General features: G+C 43.3%; 1 protein-coding gene across 5 annotated transcripts in view; it reads right to left on the bottom strand.

The window, feature by feature from the left end:
* Nucleotides 1-7,036, bottom strand: part of CNKSR3 (CNKSR family member 3) — a 103,605-nt gene extending 96,569 nt beyond the window's left edge. For 2 of the 5 annotated variants that reach the window (XM_082633356.1, XM_082633360.1), the window contains exon 1: nucleotides 6,916-7,030. In XM_082633356.1, coding sequence (XP_082489482.1) covers nucleotides 6,916-6,967 — 52 coding nt within the window. In that variant the 5' untranslated portion in view covers nucleotides 6,968-7,030. Of the gene's footprint in view, nucleotides 1-6,915 lie in introns of all 5 variants that reach the window. The other 3 variants (XM_082633357.1, XM_082633359.1, XM_082633358.1) reach the window with 3 other exon arrangements.
* Nucleotides 7,037-21,135: the final 14,099 nt, after the last annotated feature.

The following is a 21,135-nucleotide window of genomic DNA, read 5'->3' as shown; positions in this document are numbered from 1 at the left end:
CACAGAACCCGGCCTCGGCACAGCATGTACTTCCAAATTTTAAGAACTGCCCTGAATGACATTCAGTGTCACTTTCCAGCAACAATGAAATCTCCCCCCAAAATCATCTAAGTTTGATAAACCTGATGCAGTCACAGACTACAGGACCATGTGGCTGGCCAAAAGCCCAGCTCATCCTCCAAAGTCCACCTAAGGATCCTGAGAACACACTTCAACCACACAAGCCCACTGACCACCCCATGACTCCCTTCTTCCTACTTGGCTTTAAAAAAAAAAAAAGGATTGTTATGAGAACTCTTCAAATCCCAAGAAATATGGAAGACAGCTCAAGGGAAATGTCTCATTTAGTTTACAGAGAATCACCTGATGTTGTCGCTAGGTGGTGCTTATAAATATATAACTATAAGCACACACCCTAAGACTGCTTTTCTGTTTTAATTAGTGGCCAAGTCAAGTGTCATCACCAAGGAACTTAAATAAAATAGGTGGAGCCCATGTCAGATCAGACAGCAGGACCTACCAGTGAAGTGCGAAAACGCATTTGCAGTGGCTGCTAGAGCAGAGCTTCTCCAGCTGCAATGTGCACATGGATCACCAGGGGATCTTGTTAGAATGCAGAGTTAGCAGGCTTGTGCTTCTGCATCTCCAACAAGCTCCCGGGCAATGCGGGTACCACTAGTCATGGACCAGGTGCCACAGAGGGGTCAACAGTCCAAAGCAAGAGCCAGTCCTAACGCCATTCTCACTGGAAGCCCAGTGACTCTAAGAAAAAAGTTGAGAAAATACAGTTTGAACTTATTTACCCCAAGAGGGCTCATGATATTGGTAAGAGGCATCTACCACTCAGCGCACCAAGAACCTTCCCCTGATTAGTGATGTTGAGCATCCTTTCATATACTTGTTGGGCATCTGTATGTCTCGTCACTTTTTATTATTTCTGCTTCTTAGTATTTTTAAAAGAAATATGCCTAAGAGGAATTAATAGAGTCCTTCGTATACTTGTTCTATTTTTTTTTTTGCAGTACGTGGGCCTCTCACTGTTGTGGCCTCTCCCGTTGCGGAGCACAGGCTCCGGACGTGCAGGCTCAGCGGCCATGGCTCACGGGCCCAGCCGCTCCACGGCATGTGGGATCTTCCCGGACCGGGGCACGAACCCGTGTCCCCTGCATCAGCAGGCGGACTCTCAACCACTGCGCCACCAGGGAAGCCCTACTTGTTCTAATATTTTTAAGTTTGCTCTTCATAATTAAGCTTTAGATACACCTAGAATTTACTTTGCACAGAGGATGCAATAGTATTGTTGTGAGTATAAAATGTAAAGAATTTAATAAAATATCAACATAGAAAAAGCAAAAAACAAAAACAAGAACCTTCCTGACCAGCTGCAAGTCCCACCCCGGGTCCTCTGAGTGGTTGCCAAATGGCAGGGAAATCTCCAGGGCACTGACTGGTGTCCCTGAATGGTAAGAATCAACCTTATGACAGACCATGCGGCTCAGAGAGAATTTATGTCCTGAAGCTATACGATCAAAGAGGAGAGGAAGCAATAAAAACAAGTAGTAATTTATTGAGAGCTTACATAAGATCACACAGGCAGAGGTGGTACTGCGATACAAAACCAGAGACTGATTCCAGAGCCCACGCTCTCACCTTTAAGTTCTAACGCCTGGTACAAGCCACAGGAGCGATGAAGTGATGGAGGAGAGGAGAGCGTTTAAGAGCACCACCGCCTGTCAGCACGAGACCAGAGACTCCCTGTCTCTGCTTTAGTTTCTTCGCCTTTAGTACGGGCTAATAATTGTTCGCACACCTCACCGGGTTTTCTGAGGAGTAAATGAGGGAGTCTAAATAAAGCACTTAGCCCAGTGTCTGATACATAATAAATACTTCAATGAATGTTTTTCTATTATTATGATTAAGAAAACTCTGTGGCTGGAGTCCAGGAGATAGAACTGGCAAGAAATTGGAATAAAGAAAAGAGTTCTTGACCTATAGCCAAATGGTGGACCTACAACTGCCAAAAGAAACGACCTCCCTTTTTCAGCGACCCTAGAGGCTAAAGGAAGGACAACCTAACTGGAATCAGAATGACAAAAAGAACTGGCCTTTGACCAGCCACGAACAAGACCTCTACAGTTAACTCGGGAACTCCAGCTCCTCTGTGACCAGATAGTGAGGCACTTTAAAACTCCTGACCTGCCACATGTTACAAACATATCAGGAAAAAAGCAGTGCCCACGGCCAGATATAGAGAATGAGCAGATGTCCTGAGCACATGCTCAGAACTCAAACAAGAAAGCTCCCTTTCCTCTTGGTTGGTGATGGGGAAACATTAACCACACTGGCCGCACCAGGAGGTGGCCAGAGATACTTCTCTTCTGGGACTAAAGCTGGTTTTATAGATGTGCTCCCTCAATAACAAAAACACTTATTTCGAGACTGTCCGTCGCAGACCGATCAACGACCAAGGGCTGGACGGACAGGGCTGCAGGGACAAACCAGCAACCGTTGCTCCTTGCTGAAGAGGCCTGAAAGCAGAAACACAACTTGGGACGCGGCATTTTACAATGTAACTTCTAATATTTAAATCAAGCTTAGAATGATTTGGCTTTAAGCCAGACTCTTTCCAACTTTTCCCATTATTACAAGGAACTCCAGATGTGAATTTTTTAATTTAATTCTTTACCATAAAGTTGCAATTAACTGTTGTCAATGAAACGTCTTTGTAAATGAAATGAGCATATTAAATATAACAAGAAAAAAAATCAGGCTTAGAGACAAAGGCCTCATCATCAGCTTAAGGTTCTGACCTGAGAAAACTTAACAGGGATGAAAATACAACACTATTTCTAAAACAAGGCGGACCCATGGGCTTGAGGGAAGTGGGAAATTGTGACATGTGTCCTACTTTGAGAGCTGATCTATGAGTATCAGGACATGTAAATTACTGTATGTCAGACACTACTGGCTGCCTACCAATATCTATTCTCCCCCTCTTCCTTACTGAATAAACTCCAAATTTTTTTCAAGGCCACCGTGTATGAAGCTTTTTAAAAAAACTACAGTGACCAGTTTCCCTTGTAGCATGAGGTAGTCACGTGACAGTTGTAGCAACTACGATGTAAGCCAAGTCATTTGATGGAACCTCTAGGAGAGCTCTTTGAAGGGGAAGACTTGGCTACCACCAGTGTTTTGTCTCCTCTGGGTCTCCTTTCTCCAGCCTGGAACAAGAACATGATCCTGGTGGTGGAGCAGCCATCCTGCACTGAGGTGTTTGGTATCAAGGGTTCAGGCCCCTGCTCAGAATGGCTGAACAGGATGACAGAAGGAGCCTGGAGTCCTGAGGCACCACGGAAACCCCACACAATCCTGAATTCCCTATTTCCAGACTTCTTTTCCAAGGAAAAATCAAAACTCTCATTTGGAGAGTCCACCAAAAACTGGGTTTTCTGTTATACGCAGCTGACCCTATTCTTGCCTGATGCACATCATAAAAGTGCATCTGCTTTGCAAAAGCCTTCACCAAATCATTTGGAAGGCAAGGTGGCATGAAACTATGAATTAATTTGATTAACAAATAACTTTCCTGACGTATACGGAATAGGCAGAATAAGACATACATACAGCGAATGACTCTCCTCCACTAAATGATCTATAACTCATCACAGGGATCCTGATGCTCTATTCGTCAATGTGGTGAAGATGCTGAGCGTCCTCTGGGGGTGACCCTGGGAAGAAGCTCCCAAGAAGATGGAAGGAAATGAAGCCAAACTGTCCAGGGTCAAACGCTGCTCTGTCACGTCGTGGCTGTGTGACACTGGTCAGAGTACTTAACCTTCCTGTGCCTCGGCGTCCTCAAGTGCAAAATGGAAATGATAGTTCCTACCTCAAAGGGTGTTTACGTATTTAAATGAGCTAACACTTGTACAATGCTTAGACCTGCGCTAACACGCACTGAAGATCTACTAATATTATAACACGGGTGTTAATAGAGCTAGCGATTAATACAAATAAAAATTATAATAATAATAATAAAATACTACTAATAATAAAAGCCAGATGAATTACTTCATTCTGTAGACAGCAACCTTTTTCCTAATATATGCATCTGCCTAATAACATCAACATGAGAGCAAGCTGGAGGTCGTGGGCGGATTTAGACAGTTTTAAATCTAAGGCTTTCTACAGCGCTCAGGATCACCACTGCCACACTCATGCAATGCCAGGAGTGGCAATCTACAAGAAGAGCTGCTTATCAGTAGGATGTATTTATAAAATGGGGGTTGGGCAGGGAGGTTAGCAAAGACAGCTAAAAATAGTTCTATATGCAAACAAGTTTGCATAAGCCAATAGTTCATTAAAAAGTCAATATTTTCACATCATGACTATGAGAAATATTCAAGTAATGTGCCACCCAATTTGGGAGAATGTAGCCTCTCGTCTAATAGTTCTCCACACACTTCCTCCTTTTATCTTCTCTAGATTCTAACACAAAAAGTATCCAGGTCATTCTATGAGGCTGTACTTAAGGGTCCAAAAGGGTACATGCATTTTGTATAAAGTTGCCACGTACTAGCCACAGGTATGTAACCTAATCAGTATCCAATGCTCCAGACACCAAGATACTGAACCACCCATAATTCCTCTTTCAGGTCAGTAGAAAACTTTCCCTGGGTGAAAGCAATCTCAACTAAGTCACAACGTCAAGGCAACAGGATACCAAAAACAGTTTAATCTGCTCTGACTTAAATGCTAAACAAACATAACAGGATGTGAATTTATGCCTCTCCTCTCCCAATCCCAAGAGGGACCAAAAAAAAAAAAAAAAAGACACAAATCTTGAGGGTGTGAAGATCTCACTCCATAATCTCCCTGTTTGCCTGTTACTGGTTTGCTGGTTGTACCTTATCAAGTAGGCTGGCAGCAGCTCAGAAAAGCCAAAGAGTGATAAATTGTAACCCTTTCTTTTACTCAGGAGCAGTACTGTCCAGTACAAATATAATGTGAGCTGCAAAAGTCAGCCGCCTGTGTAATTTTAAATTTTTTAGGAGTCACTTTTCAGAAGGTAAAAATAAACAGGTGAAGTTAATTTTAGTGATAAACTTTATTGACCCCAGTATATCAAAATACTATCATTTCAACATGTAGTAAGTATAAAACACTAGCAATGAGATGGTTTATATGCTGTTTTTCACACGAGTGTGTAGTTTACACTTACAGCACATGGCAATTTGGACCGGCCATATTTCAAGGGCCCAAGAGCCACTTGTGGTCTGGTTGCCATTTTGGACAAAGCAGCTCTTGAGGTCAAAAACTGCTGAAGTCATCAGTTTCTTGGTTTGCTTCTATGATGGATACACTGGTAAAATAGATCAACCAACTCAGACTGGGCAAGTCGCCAGACAGGGGACCTAGTAGTATCTTGAATGGGGGAACACACCCCATTTCAAAATAGGATCTGGGTCTTCATAGCTTTTAAGTTTATGTTTGGTATCAAGCTGTGACATTGCTATTTACACGTTACTCAATGTACAAGTACTTGGTGTTTTCATGTTTGTTTTAAATATGAGCCCAGGAAATTTTGGTCCCTGGGCAAACCTCTTCTCAGGAGCGATGTACCCTGTCCCTTCTCCCAAAGGAGCAGGAAATGGTCAGACATGCCCCGCTGACACGTGCCATACCTCCCATACATCTGGGACATCCCATTCCACGTGGTCTGTGTGTACTACGCAGGCATGAGAAATGAGATGCAGAGATGACCAGTGTTTGTGATGCCGCAGCCATGGGTGAGACAGTTAGAGAGATGACCTGATCTTACCAGTGTTAGCTACCTCTCAGGCTTACTGATGACCAAGGGCAAAAACAGAGAGAGAGCTCTTAGCAAACCGTAAAGCGCTATACAATTCTAGTTATTATTATTGAGAAAGGACACCATTCCTCTCACCTGGAAGAGCAGATAGAAGAAAGTAAAAAAAAAAAAAAAAAATAGTAACTTGAAGCAGAGAGATGCTGAGCTGGGAGGTGGGTGAGGAACCCATTAAAACATTGGCTGTTCTTGGAGGGCTTGTTCTCTTGGAAGGTTCAAAGAGGCTTGAGAAACCTCCGTCACTTTTCCCTCGAAATCTTGGCAGGTACTTAAAAGTAACCGTGACAGCTCAGAGTCCAAGCTTCCACCCACCCCTGCTCCAGCACCCGCCGCCTGGCCAACCAACACCCTGCTTTTCCTCATCCCAAATGACGGCATAACTCAGGGAAAAGGTTCCAAACAGTTAGACTTCTTCTTCCCAGGGTTTAAATATGGCCTAAAAATGCGGCGCCACCGGGGGTACTGGCGCCTTCCCGGAGAGAAAGTCGCCGAGTCCCGGGGAGTCTGGCTCAAGGCTCGTCGCCGGCGCCAATGCCTCAGTGTTGGTTTTTGCGCTGCCCTCTCTCCCTCTCCGACAAAAACAGAGGCTCGCCGAGCCGCCGGGGTCTCCCTTTACCTGTCCAACCTCCTCGTCACGCCTGCGAACTGCTCTGGGCAGGCGGCGTTGACGACGTCCGAGGGGAGTCACCCACACAAAGGCGCCTTGTGCCTCTGCGCTCCGGGACAGGCAGCCGGGGCGCCGGGAAGGGCAGGGAGGGCGCCCCCCGTCCGAGATCCGCACCCCCGACCTCCATCCTCCATCAGAGGCCACCCCTACGCCGCCCCCGGTTTAAAGACGGGCCTCTCCTCGGTTTGCCACCACCACTCGCACCCCCGAAAGCAGGCACAAGAGCTAGGGACGCACAAGCCACTGGGAAGAAGTTTGCATTGTCACCGCGCTGCGCTCTCAACGCTTCTCGCCTGCAGGAAGGGCTGAGCACCCCCTACCCCAGCTACCCGCCAGCCGGTGCCCGGGGCCAGAGGTGCCGGGCCCCCCCAGGCTCGCTCACCTCTGGTCCAGTCCACCACTTGTTTGGGGCTCCACTTGGTCACGGGCTCCATGGTGGATGACTGGGCACCCAGCGGGCCTGGAGTCGGCGGTAAAGTCCTGCTGCCCGCGCCCGTTGCCCCTTCCAGGGAGGGCGCGCCCCGCGGCTGGTCCCCGCGCCCGAGCGCCCCGTCAAGGCTGCATGACTGCCGCGGTCAGCGGGACATCCCAGCGCGGCTCAGCCCGGGCGGCGCGGCCCCTCCTCCAGCTGCCACCGTCCAGCTGCAGCTCCTCCTCCCGCGGCCGCCGCGGCCGGGACCCCGGGCACAGCTGCTGCTCCTGGGCGACGGCAGCTGCTGAGCCTCGGGGCCGTGAGCCCGGATCCCCCGGCCTCGGCTCCGAGCGGGACTCTCCCGGCCCTGCTGCTCACCGCCGCCCCTCTGCGCCTGCGGCCGGGACCGCTGTCTCCGGTTCTCGGACCGCGCGCTCCGCTCCCCCTCCAGCTCCTCCTCTGGGCTGCGAGCTCTCCCGGGTCCCGGCTCCTCGCGCGCCGGCGTCCGGAGTCTTCCCGCCCGCAGGTCCCACCTCCTGCGCCTCCCTCGTGGGCTGCACCGGGGCGGGGAGGAGCGCAGAGCGAGCGCGCTCGGGTTACAAAGTTCCAGCTCCAAGCTGCGCGCTCGGAATAAAAGAAGGGGCGGGGCTGGACACCCAGCGAAACTTAGGAGGGGGCTTGGCCGCCCAGCCAGCCGACTCCGGTTACTTTCCCTCTCTCAGCGGGTCTCCGCACACTCAGAGTGGCCCGGGCCGGACTTTCTTTCTCAGGGGGCGGGTTGTAGATACGCGTGCATCCTGCAGAGCCCGTCGGCTTTGGTGAGGCCCGGGTCCTATTGGTAGCAGTACAGGCTGTCTGGCTGTGAGCAACAGTGCACTAAAGAAAGTAATAATAAAATCAAAACTAAAGTGAGACCTGCACGTTCTGTTCGTTTTAAGTGCTGTGGGTCAATACTGCTATGCGATTAAGCCCTCCTCCTTTTAAATTGCTTAAGGGAAAATTATTTTATTTTATTTATATTTTGGATGACATTGTGACAGTCTAATTCACTTCTTTTTAAATTTATTTTACTGTAGTTGATTTACCATGTGTTAACTTCTGCTCTACAGCAAAGTGATTCAGTTATACATATACATTCCTTTTCATATCCTTTCCCATTACGGTTTATCACAGGACACTGAATACAATTCCCTGTGCTCTACAGTAGGACCTTGTTTATCCATTCTCTACACAACAGTTTGCATCTGCTAATCCCAAACTCCCACTCCATCCCTCTCCCACCTCCCCTCCCCCTTGGCAACCCGTTCTCCCTGTCTGTAACTCACTTCTCTTTAAATTGCTGCAATTAAATACTGCAATATTTCAACTTCGCAACTAAGATGAATCATAATAAAGTGGTAGCTTTTAGCGTTCTATATTGCCATACTGTAATATTCATATTTGCAAAGTGAGCTAATGCTCATTTGAATTAGTCATCAATCGTGAAGGGAAAGTTGTTAGCCAGCTCCAAAAAAAGAAAAAAAGATACTGTGTGCAGTTCCAGCGACTGACAGAAGGGCCCTTTTACTTTCAGGGGCTGAATCTGGGGCCAGAGTTAACCCCGAACTGGGAGAAAATCCTAAATTTGAAAACCTACCTCTCCTCCTTCAAGCCTCACTTCACCCCCTCCTCTCCAGCCCTAGTGAGCTCTACCCCCACTCACAGATGCTCTGACACTCAGTGATTCTTACCTTCCATTGCGTTATGTATTTACATCTTCCAGTTGGAGACTGTTAACCCCTGGGAGGCAGAACTTACCTGATATTATATAGAGCTTTTTCTCCTCTCCCTCTTCCTACCACCTAGCTGGTGCCACCTAGCAGGGAGTCAAAGGTGCGGTTGGTATTTATTCATTCATTTAATATATATCTGGATGCCTCTTGTGTGCCAGCCACTTCATTCATGAAATATCTGTTGAATTAGTATGATACGGACTATTCATACAGGTCAACTTGGATGCACATGTTGGAAGGCTGGCTAGCAGAAGGTCTAAGCATCTGTTGCATAGTGTGATGAGCTGTAGTACCCAAGAAGAAGAAACCTACTTTAAAAAGTGAAACATCGGGGCTTACCTGGTGGCGCAGTGGTTGAGAGTCCGCCTGCCTGAGGCAGGGGACACAGGTTCGTGCCCCGGTCTGGGAAGATCCCACATGCCGCGGAGCGGCTGGGCCCGTGAGCCATGGCCGCTGAGCCTGCGCGTCCAGAGCCTGTGCTCCGCAACGGGAGAGGCCACAGCAGTGAGAGGCCCGCGTACCACAAAAAAAAAAAAAAAAAAAAAAGTGAAACATCGGACTCACCTTCCATGCAACTTATCTACAGCAGGGGAGCCACAACAACACAAAGACATGCAGTTATCAAACACAATAATTTTTTGTTGTCGTTTTTTGAGCAAGAGTTGCTGGTTGGGGCCTCCCTGGTGGCGCAGTGGTTGAGAGTCCGCCTGCCGATGCAGGGGATACGGGTTCGTGCCCCGGTCTGGGAGGATCCCATATGCCGCGGAGCGGCTGGGCCCGTGAGCCATGGCCGCTGGGCCTGCGCATCCGGAGCCTGTGCTCCGCAACGGGAGAGGCCACAACAGTGAGAGGCCCGCATACCGCAAAAAAAAAAAAAAAAAAAAAAAAAAAAGAGTTGCTGGTTGACCAGCAGACTTGGTAAAGGCAATGACAAAATTCCAGATGGCGTAGTTGTCCTTCAAAAAAGAAATGACTTTTAAAACTTAATAACATCAATTATTAACCATCTTTTCTTTATGGCAGCAAGTAGGGAGCATCTTAACATCTGTCATTGGATTCACTGGAAAATGTAACCAATCTTACCCACACCTTTAGTTACAGCAGCAATCACTGTATCTTGTATCATCTTTAATGATGATTAGTGTGACCACATAATTTATCTCCAAACCAAGATATTCCTGAATCTGAAAGGGGATTTATCAATACTTACACTGGAATAACATGAATAGATTGAGCCATATGGTCCCTGTAATTATGAAGAAAAAGTCAACTGTTCATGATTTTGCCACAGAATTTTACTTGATATTTTCATGATGTTTTCAAATTCATTTGCATTCATCATTACCAGAGAGTTAAAAGCTAAAATTCTGAGAGTCAAACAAAGAGTTTGCAAAATTTCACTGCACTAAGTCAACACACTATCTGTATGTTGATGACAAATACATCATTGTTGAAGAAGAAGGCCATGCTAAGACCTCCAACCCAGAAGACCAATTAACTATCTAAATGAATTAGCATTCTGTTTACACTTCAAGTCCTGGAGGCTAATTACTACCTAAATAAGGCCTTCTACCTTAATTACAGTTGTTAGCACGTGAAAGTTTGAGGGAGGCCTTCTTGTCTGAAATGCAAACTTGAAGACATCCAGTGTCACTAATGGCAGATAATAAAGGCAGAATCTTAGGTAAATAGCTTTGGAAATTAAAGTGGATACAAAATGATCATTTATGAATGTGCTAATTTTTCTTCTCTGCTAGCTATAATCTTTGCCATTCTATTACATTGTATATGCATGCACATTACCAAATGACAGCCAGGCCATCTTCTTGAGAAGCAGAATTCCTCATGGGCAGCTTGATGTTTACCACAATCCCTGACACAGAATAAAGAGCTGAATAAATCCTTTTTTTTTTTAATTGAATTGAATTTGTAGAACTGATACTAGAGCCCAGGTTCCCTAGATTTCTCTTTTCAGCACCTTTATTTTTCTGACTTGGGGTTGCACATTTAGGTCATTTATTTATTCTGTACTTGTAAGGCACTAAACTAGGCACAGGGAGAGTTCAGAAACAAATGCCAAGTAGCCTTTGTAGATCAAAGATATCATGTGATTTTCAGAGGGTGGATTTTCTTCTTTGGTCTTTAATCAGAGGAAACTACCCTGCTAGACCCAGATGGAGAGTTCTAAGGATCGATGTGATATCAATATTTTGAGCCAGTCCATATTTTATTAATTTTTTGAGAACTAGGAATGGAGCAGTTTGAATTAGTAGTTATTACCATACTTTGTTTGATAAACACAAAAGGAGCAAAATAAGCAAACTTTTAAACAAATTAATCTGTAAAGACCCAGGCTCCATCCCCAGTTCAAAACAAGGTTTTCCAGAATGAGAGAAAAAATGAAAAAAGGGAGCTGCTCCAAATAATCTACTTTATCTCACAATCTATGATCTTTCTCTTGATTATCACTTTTTTCCCATCACATTGCTTTTTGACTCTTTTCAGAACATTCAAAATTACTTAACATTCTCTGCATATATTGTCTCATGTATGTCTCTTATGCCATCTTTTTTTTTTTTTTTTTTTTTGCGGTACGCGGGCCTCTCACTGCTGTGGCCTCTCCCATTGTGGAGCACAGGCTCCGGACGCGCAGGCTCAGCGGCCCTGGCTCACGGGCCCAGCCGCTCCGCAGCATGTGGGATCCTCCCCCACCGGGGCACGGATCCGTGTCCCCTGCATCGGCAGGCGGACTCTCAACCACCGCGCCACCAGGGAAGCCCCTCTTATGCCATCTTTTATCTTGAAAGATCCCAAACAATTCTTCAAAATGCTGCCTGGGAAATATCCTACTTGGTTTGCATTAAGCATTCTTATCTGTAACATTACCTCACTGCAAAGTCATCAGTTAAGTAAATTATCCAGGCTGTTGATGATCTTGTCTTTCATTCAATTCCATTTGGTCTGAATTCTTCACACCATAGTCATGTAGTTATCTTCCTAATATGCCGGGTTCCCTATCAGATAATTCAGGTAGGAAAGTCCTCCAACTTTTTTTTTGTTTTTTTAAGTCTCACAGGGGCTGCCCTACGTATTCAAATTCTTCTGATCAGTCATATTAATTAAGTCCTCCTAACAGTAGGAAAGCTGATATTTGGCTTTCTTTTACTGAGCCCTATTTGTAACTCAGAGATCGATGTTGATTGGATAAATGTTCAAAAACCTCACCTATTTTAAATCAGACTTGGAGAAGTTGATGACGCTTTTCTAGCACAAAAGAGAAGCATTTGACACCATTAAATCCTCTTTTCCAGGATTTATAGCTGTATTTTTGAAGAGTTGTTATATGAGGCCATACCCAGAAAAGAAGTTGAGCTTCTTTATGTGCAACTGTTAACAGGGGGAGCACGCTATAGACCAAAAAGAAACAATCAATCCTACACTTTTTCCCCCACAGATTTATGCTACCTTTCCTTCCAGCTATCACGTTGCGGAGTGTCCAGAAAGAACCAAATTCCATTCGCACCAGTGGCTCTTACAGTTTCAGTTTAACATTGTGGGGCTCAGCGTCTCTGAACCAGTAAATCTAATGCCAAGAGTTTCAGACCCAACGACTTCTGTTTCAAACATAAGTTCCATGTTGATAATGACACACAAAAGCTCAGGGTGAAAAAAGATTAATGTTTGTCATGCTAAACCTAAAAATAAAACTATAAATTAGGCCAAGTAAAAAAATTTTTTACATTTTTTTAATTGAAGTATAGTTGATTTACAATGTTTCAGGTGTACAGCAAAGTGATTTAGTTATACACACACACATATATATGTATATATGTGTGTGCATATATGTGTGTATATATATATGTATATATATATTTTTTTCTTTTTCAGATTCTTTTCCATTCTAGGTTATTACAAGATTTTGAATATAATTCCCTGTGCTATACAGTAGGTCCTTATTTTTTATACATTTTATATATAGTAGTGTGTATCTATTAATCCCAAATTCCTAATTTATGCCTCCCCCCAACCCTGCTTTCCCCTTTGGTAACCGTAAGTTTGTTTTCTATGTCTTTGACTCTCTTTCTGTTTTGTAAATAAGTTCATTGTATCATTTGTTAGATTCCACATATAAGTGATATCACATGGTATTTTTCTTTCTGTGTCTGATTTACTTCACTTAGTATGATAATCTCTAGGTCCATCCATGTTGCTACAAATGGCATTATTTCATTCTTTTTTATGGCTGTGCAATATTCCATTGCACATATGTACCACATTTTCCTTATCCATTCATCTGTCGATGGACATTTAGGTTGTTTCCATGTCTTGGCTATTGTAAATAGTGCTGCTTAGAACTTTGGGGTGCATGTATCTTTTCTAATTAGAGCTTTGGTCTCTTCTGGGTATATGCCCAGGAGTGGGATTGCTGGATCATATGGTGACACTATTTTTAGTTTTTTAAGGAACCTCCATACTGTTCTCCATAGTAAACCAAGTACACTTTTAACATTAGAAATAAAAAACAGATTTGAGGGTCATAAACACACTAAGCCACAATTTTACAAAATTCTCTAAAGTGTTAACAAGAAGAATATAAAAATAATTTGTTTACTATTTTGTATTTTCCTAATTTGACTTTGGCATAACAGAGATATTTTATAATGCCACTTCAGACCAAATAGAAATATTTGTGGTCCAGTGGCTAAGACTCCATGCTCCCAATTCAGGGGAGCCCAGGTTCAATTCCTGATCGGGGAACTAGATCCCACATGCTGCAACTAAGAGTTCGCATGCCACAACTAAAGATTCTGCATGTTGCAACAAAGATCCCACATGCCACAGCTAAAGACCTGGCACAGCCAAATAAATAAATAAATATTTTAAAAAGAAAAAGAAATATAAATTCAAGTGCTCCAGACTGTAATTAAGCATCTTTAATGAACTTTGAGTTCAGTCTAAAGGATGCTTGGCTCTTTCATTACATAGTTACACTTGCACACAGAAGAGGAAACTGTCTTCTAGTTGTAACCTATCAAGGGTATTTAAATTCTGCAGCCCCTGATATTCAACACACCCACATTTTCACTAAAAGCACGTTTACGCCTCCCATTTGGGATCCTTAGACATGTGAGCCTGTAACGGGAGCCTGTTCCTTAATTTTCCACAACTAGTCCCTTGTACTTGGAAATACTGTAATCATTGGGGATGGGGGAACGGTGGAAAGAAAAAGAACATATTAGAAAAGCAGGAAGTATTTCAGTCTACTTCGGCCTCAAAAGGGAAAGGATGAAAGTTAATACCAATCAGTGTTTTCCCAGAGGAAGTCAGATGATTCCACAGGATTTTAAGAGCACTCCCCATGGTCTAATTGAAAAGGAAAACTCACACTTGCTGCCTAAAAGTCAGCAAAATGGTTGTTAAAATCCACAACCAACTAACTCACAAATGCTAGCCACAGTAATTGTTTTACAGTAATCATTTTACAGTATGCATTCCACTCTGGAAAAAAACCTCCCAGGTCAAATCTCTTTTTCCATTTGCGTTCCATATAAGTTTTGCTTTGAGTTACAGAGGAATAGGGTTGTATTCGTTCCTTTTCCGCGTTGTTTTCCTTCTCCTGGGCTTAGCCCCAGTAAAACAACTGTAGGGTGAGGGTGTGGGGGATTCCAGGAGCTGAAGGAACCTCAGTTCAGGGGCGAACAGAAAGCTCTTCGGTGGTTGAGCTCGTGCTACCTGGGTCCTAGGAGATCCTTGGTGCTGGGAGGAATGAAACAAAGGGGGGACCTGCATAACGCCAGGGAGGCAAACCAGCAGGCCTCACCTCTGTCCTGCTCCAAATAATGTCCCCTGTGGATGCCACACAGTCGCCAGCCAGGTGGAGGAGATAAGAATAGGAGAAATACGATGCTGGCCTCACCTGCAGGGACCCAGGCAACATGGTCAAGGAGGCCAAGTCTGCTCCTGTATCACCTCTGCTCCCAGGGCCACCTCCTCCCCCTTTGTGTCCACGTCTTGTGGTTAGATAACTTCATCTCTACCAAGATTCTGGCCTAAGATGGTTCTTTTCTCAGAGAATTCATCTTGAAGGAAAACTCTCTGAGATCCCAGATGACTTTATGATCCCAATTCTGAAGCAGTCTATAACCAGCCCTGTAACCTTGAGAAAACCAGCTTCTTTGGGCCTATATATTGAGGATTTAGGTCTAAAGGAACTCTGAGGATGCATCTAGCTTCAAAATTCCCTTTTCTGGGACTTCCCTAGTGGCACAATGGTTAACAATCCACCTGCCAATGCAGGGGACACGGGTTCGATCCCTGGTCCGGGAAGATCCCACATGCCGCAGAGCAACTAAGCCCGCGCACCACAACTACTGAGCCTGCACTCTAGAGCCCGCGAGCCACAACTACTGAAGCCTGCGAGCCACAACTCCTGAAGCCCACATGCCTAGAACCTGTGCTCCGCAACAAGAGAAGCCACTGCAATGAGAAGCCTGCGCACCGCAACGAAGAGTAGCCCCCGCTCTCCACAACTAGAGAAAGCCCGCGTGCAGCAACGAAGACCCAACGCAGCCTAAAATAAATAATTTTTTTAATTATCTTTCCTAATGCTGCAATATCAGTTGTTGAGGGCAGACCAGGGGGGAAGGCTGTTTTCCATGGGGACCTGAGCCCTTCCTTTCTGTCTACTGTAAATCTGCAGGACTCACCATGGTTGTGTAAACTGACTTGCTGACATTGGCTTTGAAAGCAGGATGTGGAATAATGATAAGAGGAGAAAATAGAGATTCAGTATTCTGTATATTGTTTATAGATTTTAACACGGAGTGGAGATATGCAATTTGTCAGAATAAGTTTTGCCATTTGTGAGAAGCTATCAATAATGTAATGATAGCAAATCATACTTTGGTTGTCAAACCAAGGGTCTCACTTCTGTCAGTATCAAAACAAAATAAACAAAAATATTAAATGCACAGAGAAGTACTTATTACCATTGCTAGTCATCAGATGCCAACTCTGACTCCTCTTGAGGGTCTGGCTCCCCAAGAAAGAAATGTCACCTGGTGTGAAGGGAGGTGCCCCAGTTTCATTTAGGACCCGAACCACTGTCTCACTTTCTGTCCCCTTCACCCTGCCTTCTTCCCAGCCCAAGAGGTCTCATAGGCAAACACTGTTTGAATTATAATTTCAATGTTTGTGGGGTTTTTTTACAATTCCTATTCTATTTAATTCTGTGGCTCTTGGTCCTTTTTTTTTTCCTACCCCTCAGATGAAAACATATCCACAAAACAACCTCTAATTAAATTACTGTTTTACCAAATGTAAAAATCCAAACTCGGTGGTTTGGTTTTTCCAGAAAAAAAATGTACTGGAAGTTTCTAGAACTAGCTCTGACCACATCTCTTCACCGAGTAATGATTCACCAAGTCATTTCATCTCTCTGGGGTCAGAACCAAACCATCTACAAAGTCTCTCCCGGCTCTGTGTCATCATAAATTTAACCATTGCAATGCTGCCTAACATTGGTTAAAAATCAACATAAATACATTTGAGGACTGCCTCCTCCTACCCAAAAGAATTCCCAGATCCAAGCATGGCTTTAATCAGCACTTGATTTCTTTTTTAGTTTTCATTTCACTCTCACTGTGTAAAATAGTATGCCTTTCCGAGACAACAAGCTTCCATCCTTGTCTGTACAACTAGAAATGTCTCAGATATTCAAGACGCTAAACTCCCACGAATTCAGGGGGAGAAAAATACCTCTCCTGCTCCCCCTTTCCTCTTTAACACCTGATTCCATCCACAGTTTCTTCTATTTAGGGCAGGATCTAGGAGTAGGAATAAAATCTCCTCATAAATGACAAGGTCTGAAATTTGATCATCTTTTATATGCTTTTTTCTTATTTCTCCTTCTGACAGCACTTGTTTCCATTGTTATTTGTTGTAAAAGTGGGAACAATTCAAAGAATGGTGCTATTTTCAGTTACTAATTAATCCTCTAAGAAACTTAAAAGCATTCTTCCCTTCGGAGAAAAGGAGGCCTTATACAGTTGACAAGAGTCCTTTATCTTTAAAGGTCCAAAGGTTAAATCATTGTCAATCTCCAGTAGAGCTGCCGTACTTTTAAAGACTCACTAAAGGCTTCCCATGGAAGACTGCCCAAAGGGGAAGTCCAGTCGTGGAGAAAAGTTAAGTTTGATGAATTCCAAATTTATCATTTCAGTCATTAAGAGATAAGCCCTGGAACTGTCATCATACATGGGCCACAAAGGGGAGCCTCTCATCTATTCTAGTCAAATATACAAATATTATAGCCAAGTAGCCAAAGAATTATCCTTCACCCACATTTCTCTATATGTTATTTCTATCTTCTGAACAGCCATACACAATCTCTCACCAGCTTTCTAAGCTAAAGTGGAGCTGACCGCAATTTTAAATGGTCATCCCATTGTACAGCATGTATGTGCAGACAGGCTTAAGTGGATTCCACACAGGAGCTACGTTTCTGTAGACTTTAGATGCCCCACCAAAAGTAACTTATTTGAGAACCAAAGGGGATTTTATTTTACCCCTGGGCCATGAAATTCCATTCTCCCAGTCACTTAGACAATTCATGTTCAATACAAACATGAAGTAATATAAATAATCTTGAATTCATCAACTAATCCCAGAAATGAGAAAAAAATCTCAAATATTTTCATCTGTGGAATCCTAAACAATGTTGACAGCATTGTAGCGAAGCAACCAAAGCAGGAAGAAGAGTAAGAAGAAACCTAAATTTTCAATGATTCTGTGTCCAAAAGTAACACCAAAAAGCAATTTTTAAAAAACAGCTGCAAATAAGGCATAACAAGGCGTTATATACTCACCAACAATGAGTATAAAACAAGGTATAATTCATTGTGAAATATCTCTGAAACATACCATTTACTTTGCTTAATTTGCTCTTAAATGTATCTAAGTAATTATGGTGGTTTTTTTAGAATGTGCAAATTCTTTGATACCACCCCTTCAAAAGGTAGACTCTAAATTCTCTCCTTGAGTGACTGACTCTCTTCTAACAGAATAGGGCAGAGGTGAAGATAAGTGATGTTGAGACCAAGGCTTACAGGACATGTGGCTTCTGCCTCTTGCTCTTGGATCACCCTCTGGGGTGGGAGCCAGCCTGTGTGTTGTGGGCGTCCCAAGCAGCCCTGCAGAGAGGTCCAGGTGGGGAAGAACTGAGGCCTCCTGCCAAAGACCAGCACCACCTTCCTAACCCTGGGAGTCAGCTTCCTTGAAAGGAATCCTTCAAACCCAGTCCACCCTCAGATAATTCCAGCCTTGGCCAGCATCTTGACTCCAACCTCATGAGAGACCCTGGGCTGAACCATTAGCTAGGCCGATCCTGGATCCCTGACTCATGGAAAGTAGGTGAGATAATAGGCATTTATTTAGTAGCTAAATTTGGGGTTAAGCTCTGCAGCACTAGGTAACTAAAGAGAATATTTGAACCAGTTTTACATTAAGATTTCTTTCACATAAATATACAATATGTCACTATCTCAAACATTATTAATTTTTGCATTGTCAAACCCATCTCAATAGAATGTCAGTTGCCTAAAAGCAGAAAATTCCTGTTTTGTGCTGTGCATTTACAGTGAAAAACAGTGCAAGGCACAGAGTGGGTGCTCAATAAATATTTCTTAAGTGTATGACTCATTTGATGAATTTGTCGTAATCTCTATCAGATGAAACGTGCAGGTTAAAAAAAAGTTTTCAACTACTGTTTCATCAGTAGTAAACGAAATAAAGTTCAGTAAGGGGGCTAAGTGGTAATAATATTTATAGTAAAGGTGGAATAACCTTTCTAATGTTAAGATAATTTTCATTAGATAGATATAATATCTATGAAATTTGTTGACAAAAGGAACAGGCTCAACTGGAGATAAATTCTATAATCTCTCCATGTAGTGTTAACAAACAAATAAGTACAAGAAGAGAATCCAATTTAAAAAAAACAAACAAAAATCAAGATAATAACACACACAAACACACACACACCCCACCCCAGAATCCAGTGTGGGAGAATGGACTAAACGTCTCTAAATCGTGTGATTAACTCTATCGATAACTTGAAAATGCTGAGGGACCATAACATGAGTACAATGTGGTAACATGAGTACAAAGTCCTCCCAGAGCCAAAATAAATAGTACAGTGTTCATTTCCAACACTTACAAAGCTGTTGCTTTCCTGTGTTTACTACAGACTCAGATATGTCCATTGGTTTTCTCCATTTCAGTAGCTTTCCTATTTGCCTCTGAAGACCCATCTAGTCAATCTAATTATTTTCTACCCATGTCCAACTAAATCTTTCTCTATTACATTACCTCTTTTTTAAAGTTGTACAGTTCCTCTGTACTCTTCCATGGCAGTCATTGTGTCATTTTATTTTCTTTGTACCCACTGGACATAAAAGAAATGCTTAGTAAATGACTATGCTATATTTTACCATTCAGGTCTAAGACAGCTTTAAAAAGTCTGTGCTTATCTTGTTATCAATTCAACAAGGAGTTGATATCTACCACCAGCCCCTACTGTTCTAGGTGATGTAAATAAAACAAGATTTTTTTAAATTAGATAATCTTTTCTAAAAGGAAATATAACCCACCCCCAAAATGTTACTGTAATAGAAAAGATCTTCACACTAGTCTTATGTTAGGCAACTGGGGAAATTGTATATTAATTAATTCAATTTCCTAGCTGAATTGTGTCACGGAAATGGAAACTGTGGAAGTTCAGTGAAATCAGAAATAGATCAACATTTCAGAAGGAGAAAACTTTAATGCCAGGCCTTGTATGGGTTGTCTGAGCTAAAACCAAATTGGCTTACACATCCTGAAGAAAACAATCTTAGGAAATAAAAAAAGAAAAAGAGAATGGACAGAGAAAAATAATAGTGTACAAGTCAATTAGTTACATAAAAACTGACTAAATAATGGGATCCTCCTTTAATAGAAAAATGACAAGAGATTCTTTATGAATTATTGGTGCCAGGAGAAAGAATTTAAATTTTTGTATGATTTTTTGTGTGGAAGGAGAGAGAGCAGGGGGTGGGTTGAGGGGTATGTATGTAACCGGAATGGTTCCTAGGATGGGTCCAGTCAGGCAACAACCACATCTCTTCCTTGGTCAGATATTTTGGAAATGTAAATACCAATAAACAACATGAGTCAAGTAGAAACCACTCTCAAATAATAATAATATTAGAGGGAAGGAAAATCATGGTAAAAACAAAATAAGATGATTAAACGCAACATCATAAGTAATCTGACATATACACTCTACTATATATAAAATAGATAACTAATAAGGACCTACTGTATAGCATGGGGAACTCTACTCAATACTCTGTAATGACCTATATGGGAAAAGAATCTAAAAAAGAGCGGATATATGTATATGTATAACCGATTCACTTTGCTGCACAGCAGAAACTAACACAACATTGTAAACCAACTATACTCCGATAAAAATGTTTTTTTAAAAAGTAATCTGAACTTGGCCTCCTTGCTTTCCTCCCCCACCCCATGAGTGCTGTCATTCTCACCCTCTCATCATTCACATCCCCAGGAGGCACTGCTCACCTGCTCACATGCCAGGCCCTGTGTTGGCTTGGGCATCCAGCAGTCAACTAAATAGACAAAAATCCCTGTATTCTTGGGGCTTTCTCTTTAATGTGGATGAAACAGACAATAAATAAAATACAGAAGGAAAAAAATATGTCTATATATGGCAATTGTGTTTTTTTTCACATTAAACACATATCTTGCAATGAAACTTTAAAACAAAGTGGGGGGCTTCCATGGTGGCGCAGTGGTTGGGAGTCCGCCTGCCGATGCAGGCAACACGGGTTCGTGCCCCGGTCTAGGAAGATCCCACATGCCGCGGAGCGGGTGGGCCCGTGTGCCATGGTCGCGGAGCCTGTGCTCCGCAGCGATGAGGGGCCCGCGTACTGCAAAAAATAAAAATAAAAAATAAAATAAAACAAAGTGGGGAAAGTCTTTGATATTGACCCACATACTTACCCTTTCCACAGAATTATCCTTCTCAAGGAGCTAGGGAACTGAAGCATCTGTGTCCTAGCCGTCCTCAGTCATGGGTTGAGGGCTGCTCCCAGGGGAATGTTAATTCCCTGGCACAGAGCAGGCTCCTTTAGCCGAGGGATGTAGATGCTGGCAGTAGGTCATAGACCCAGCTTGCTCTGAAATGGCAAAGCCTGGGGGAAAGGGTAGGGCAGAATTTGGTACAGTTTATAATTATATATGCTACATTATAGAGTACATTGCTCACAGGCACACTACTGACTGGGCCTCTATGGTCTTCCTCTGTATAGAGGACATGGAGCTAAGAGGACATGGCCACCCGGAATCCATGGAA

The sequence above is a fragment of the Mesoplodon mirus genome (genome assembly GCF_964341445.2).
Source record: "Mesoplodon mirus genome assembly, chromosome: 10".
Taxonomy (NCBI): Eukaryota; Metazoa; Chordata; class Mammalia; order Artiodactyla; family Ziphiidae; genus Mesoplodon; species Mesoplodon mirus.
This window is presented reverse-complemented; position numbering and strand designations above follow the sequence as displayed.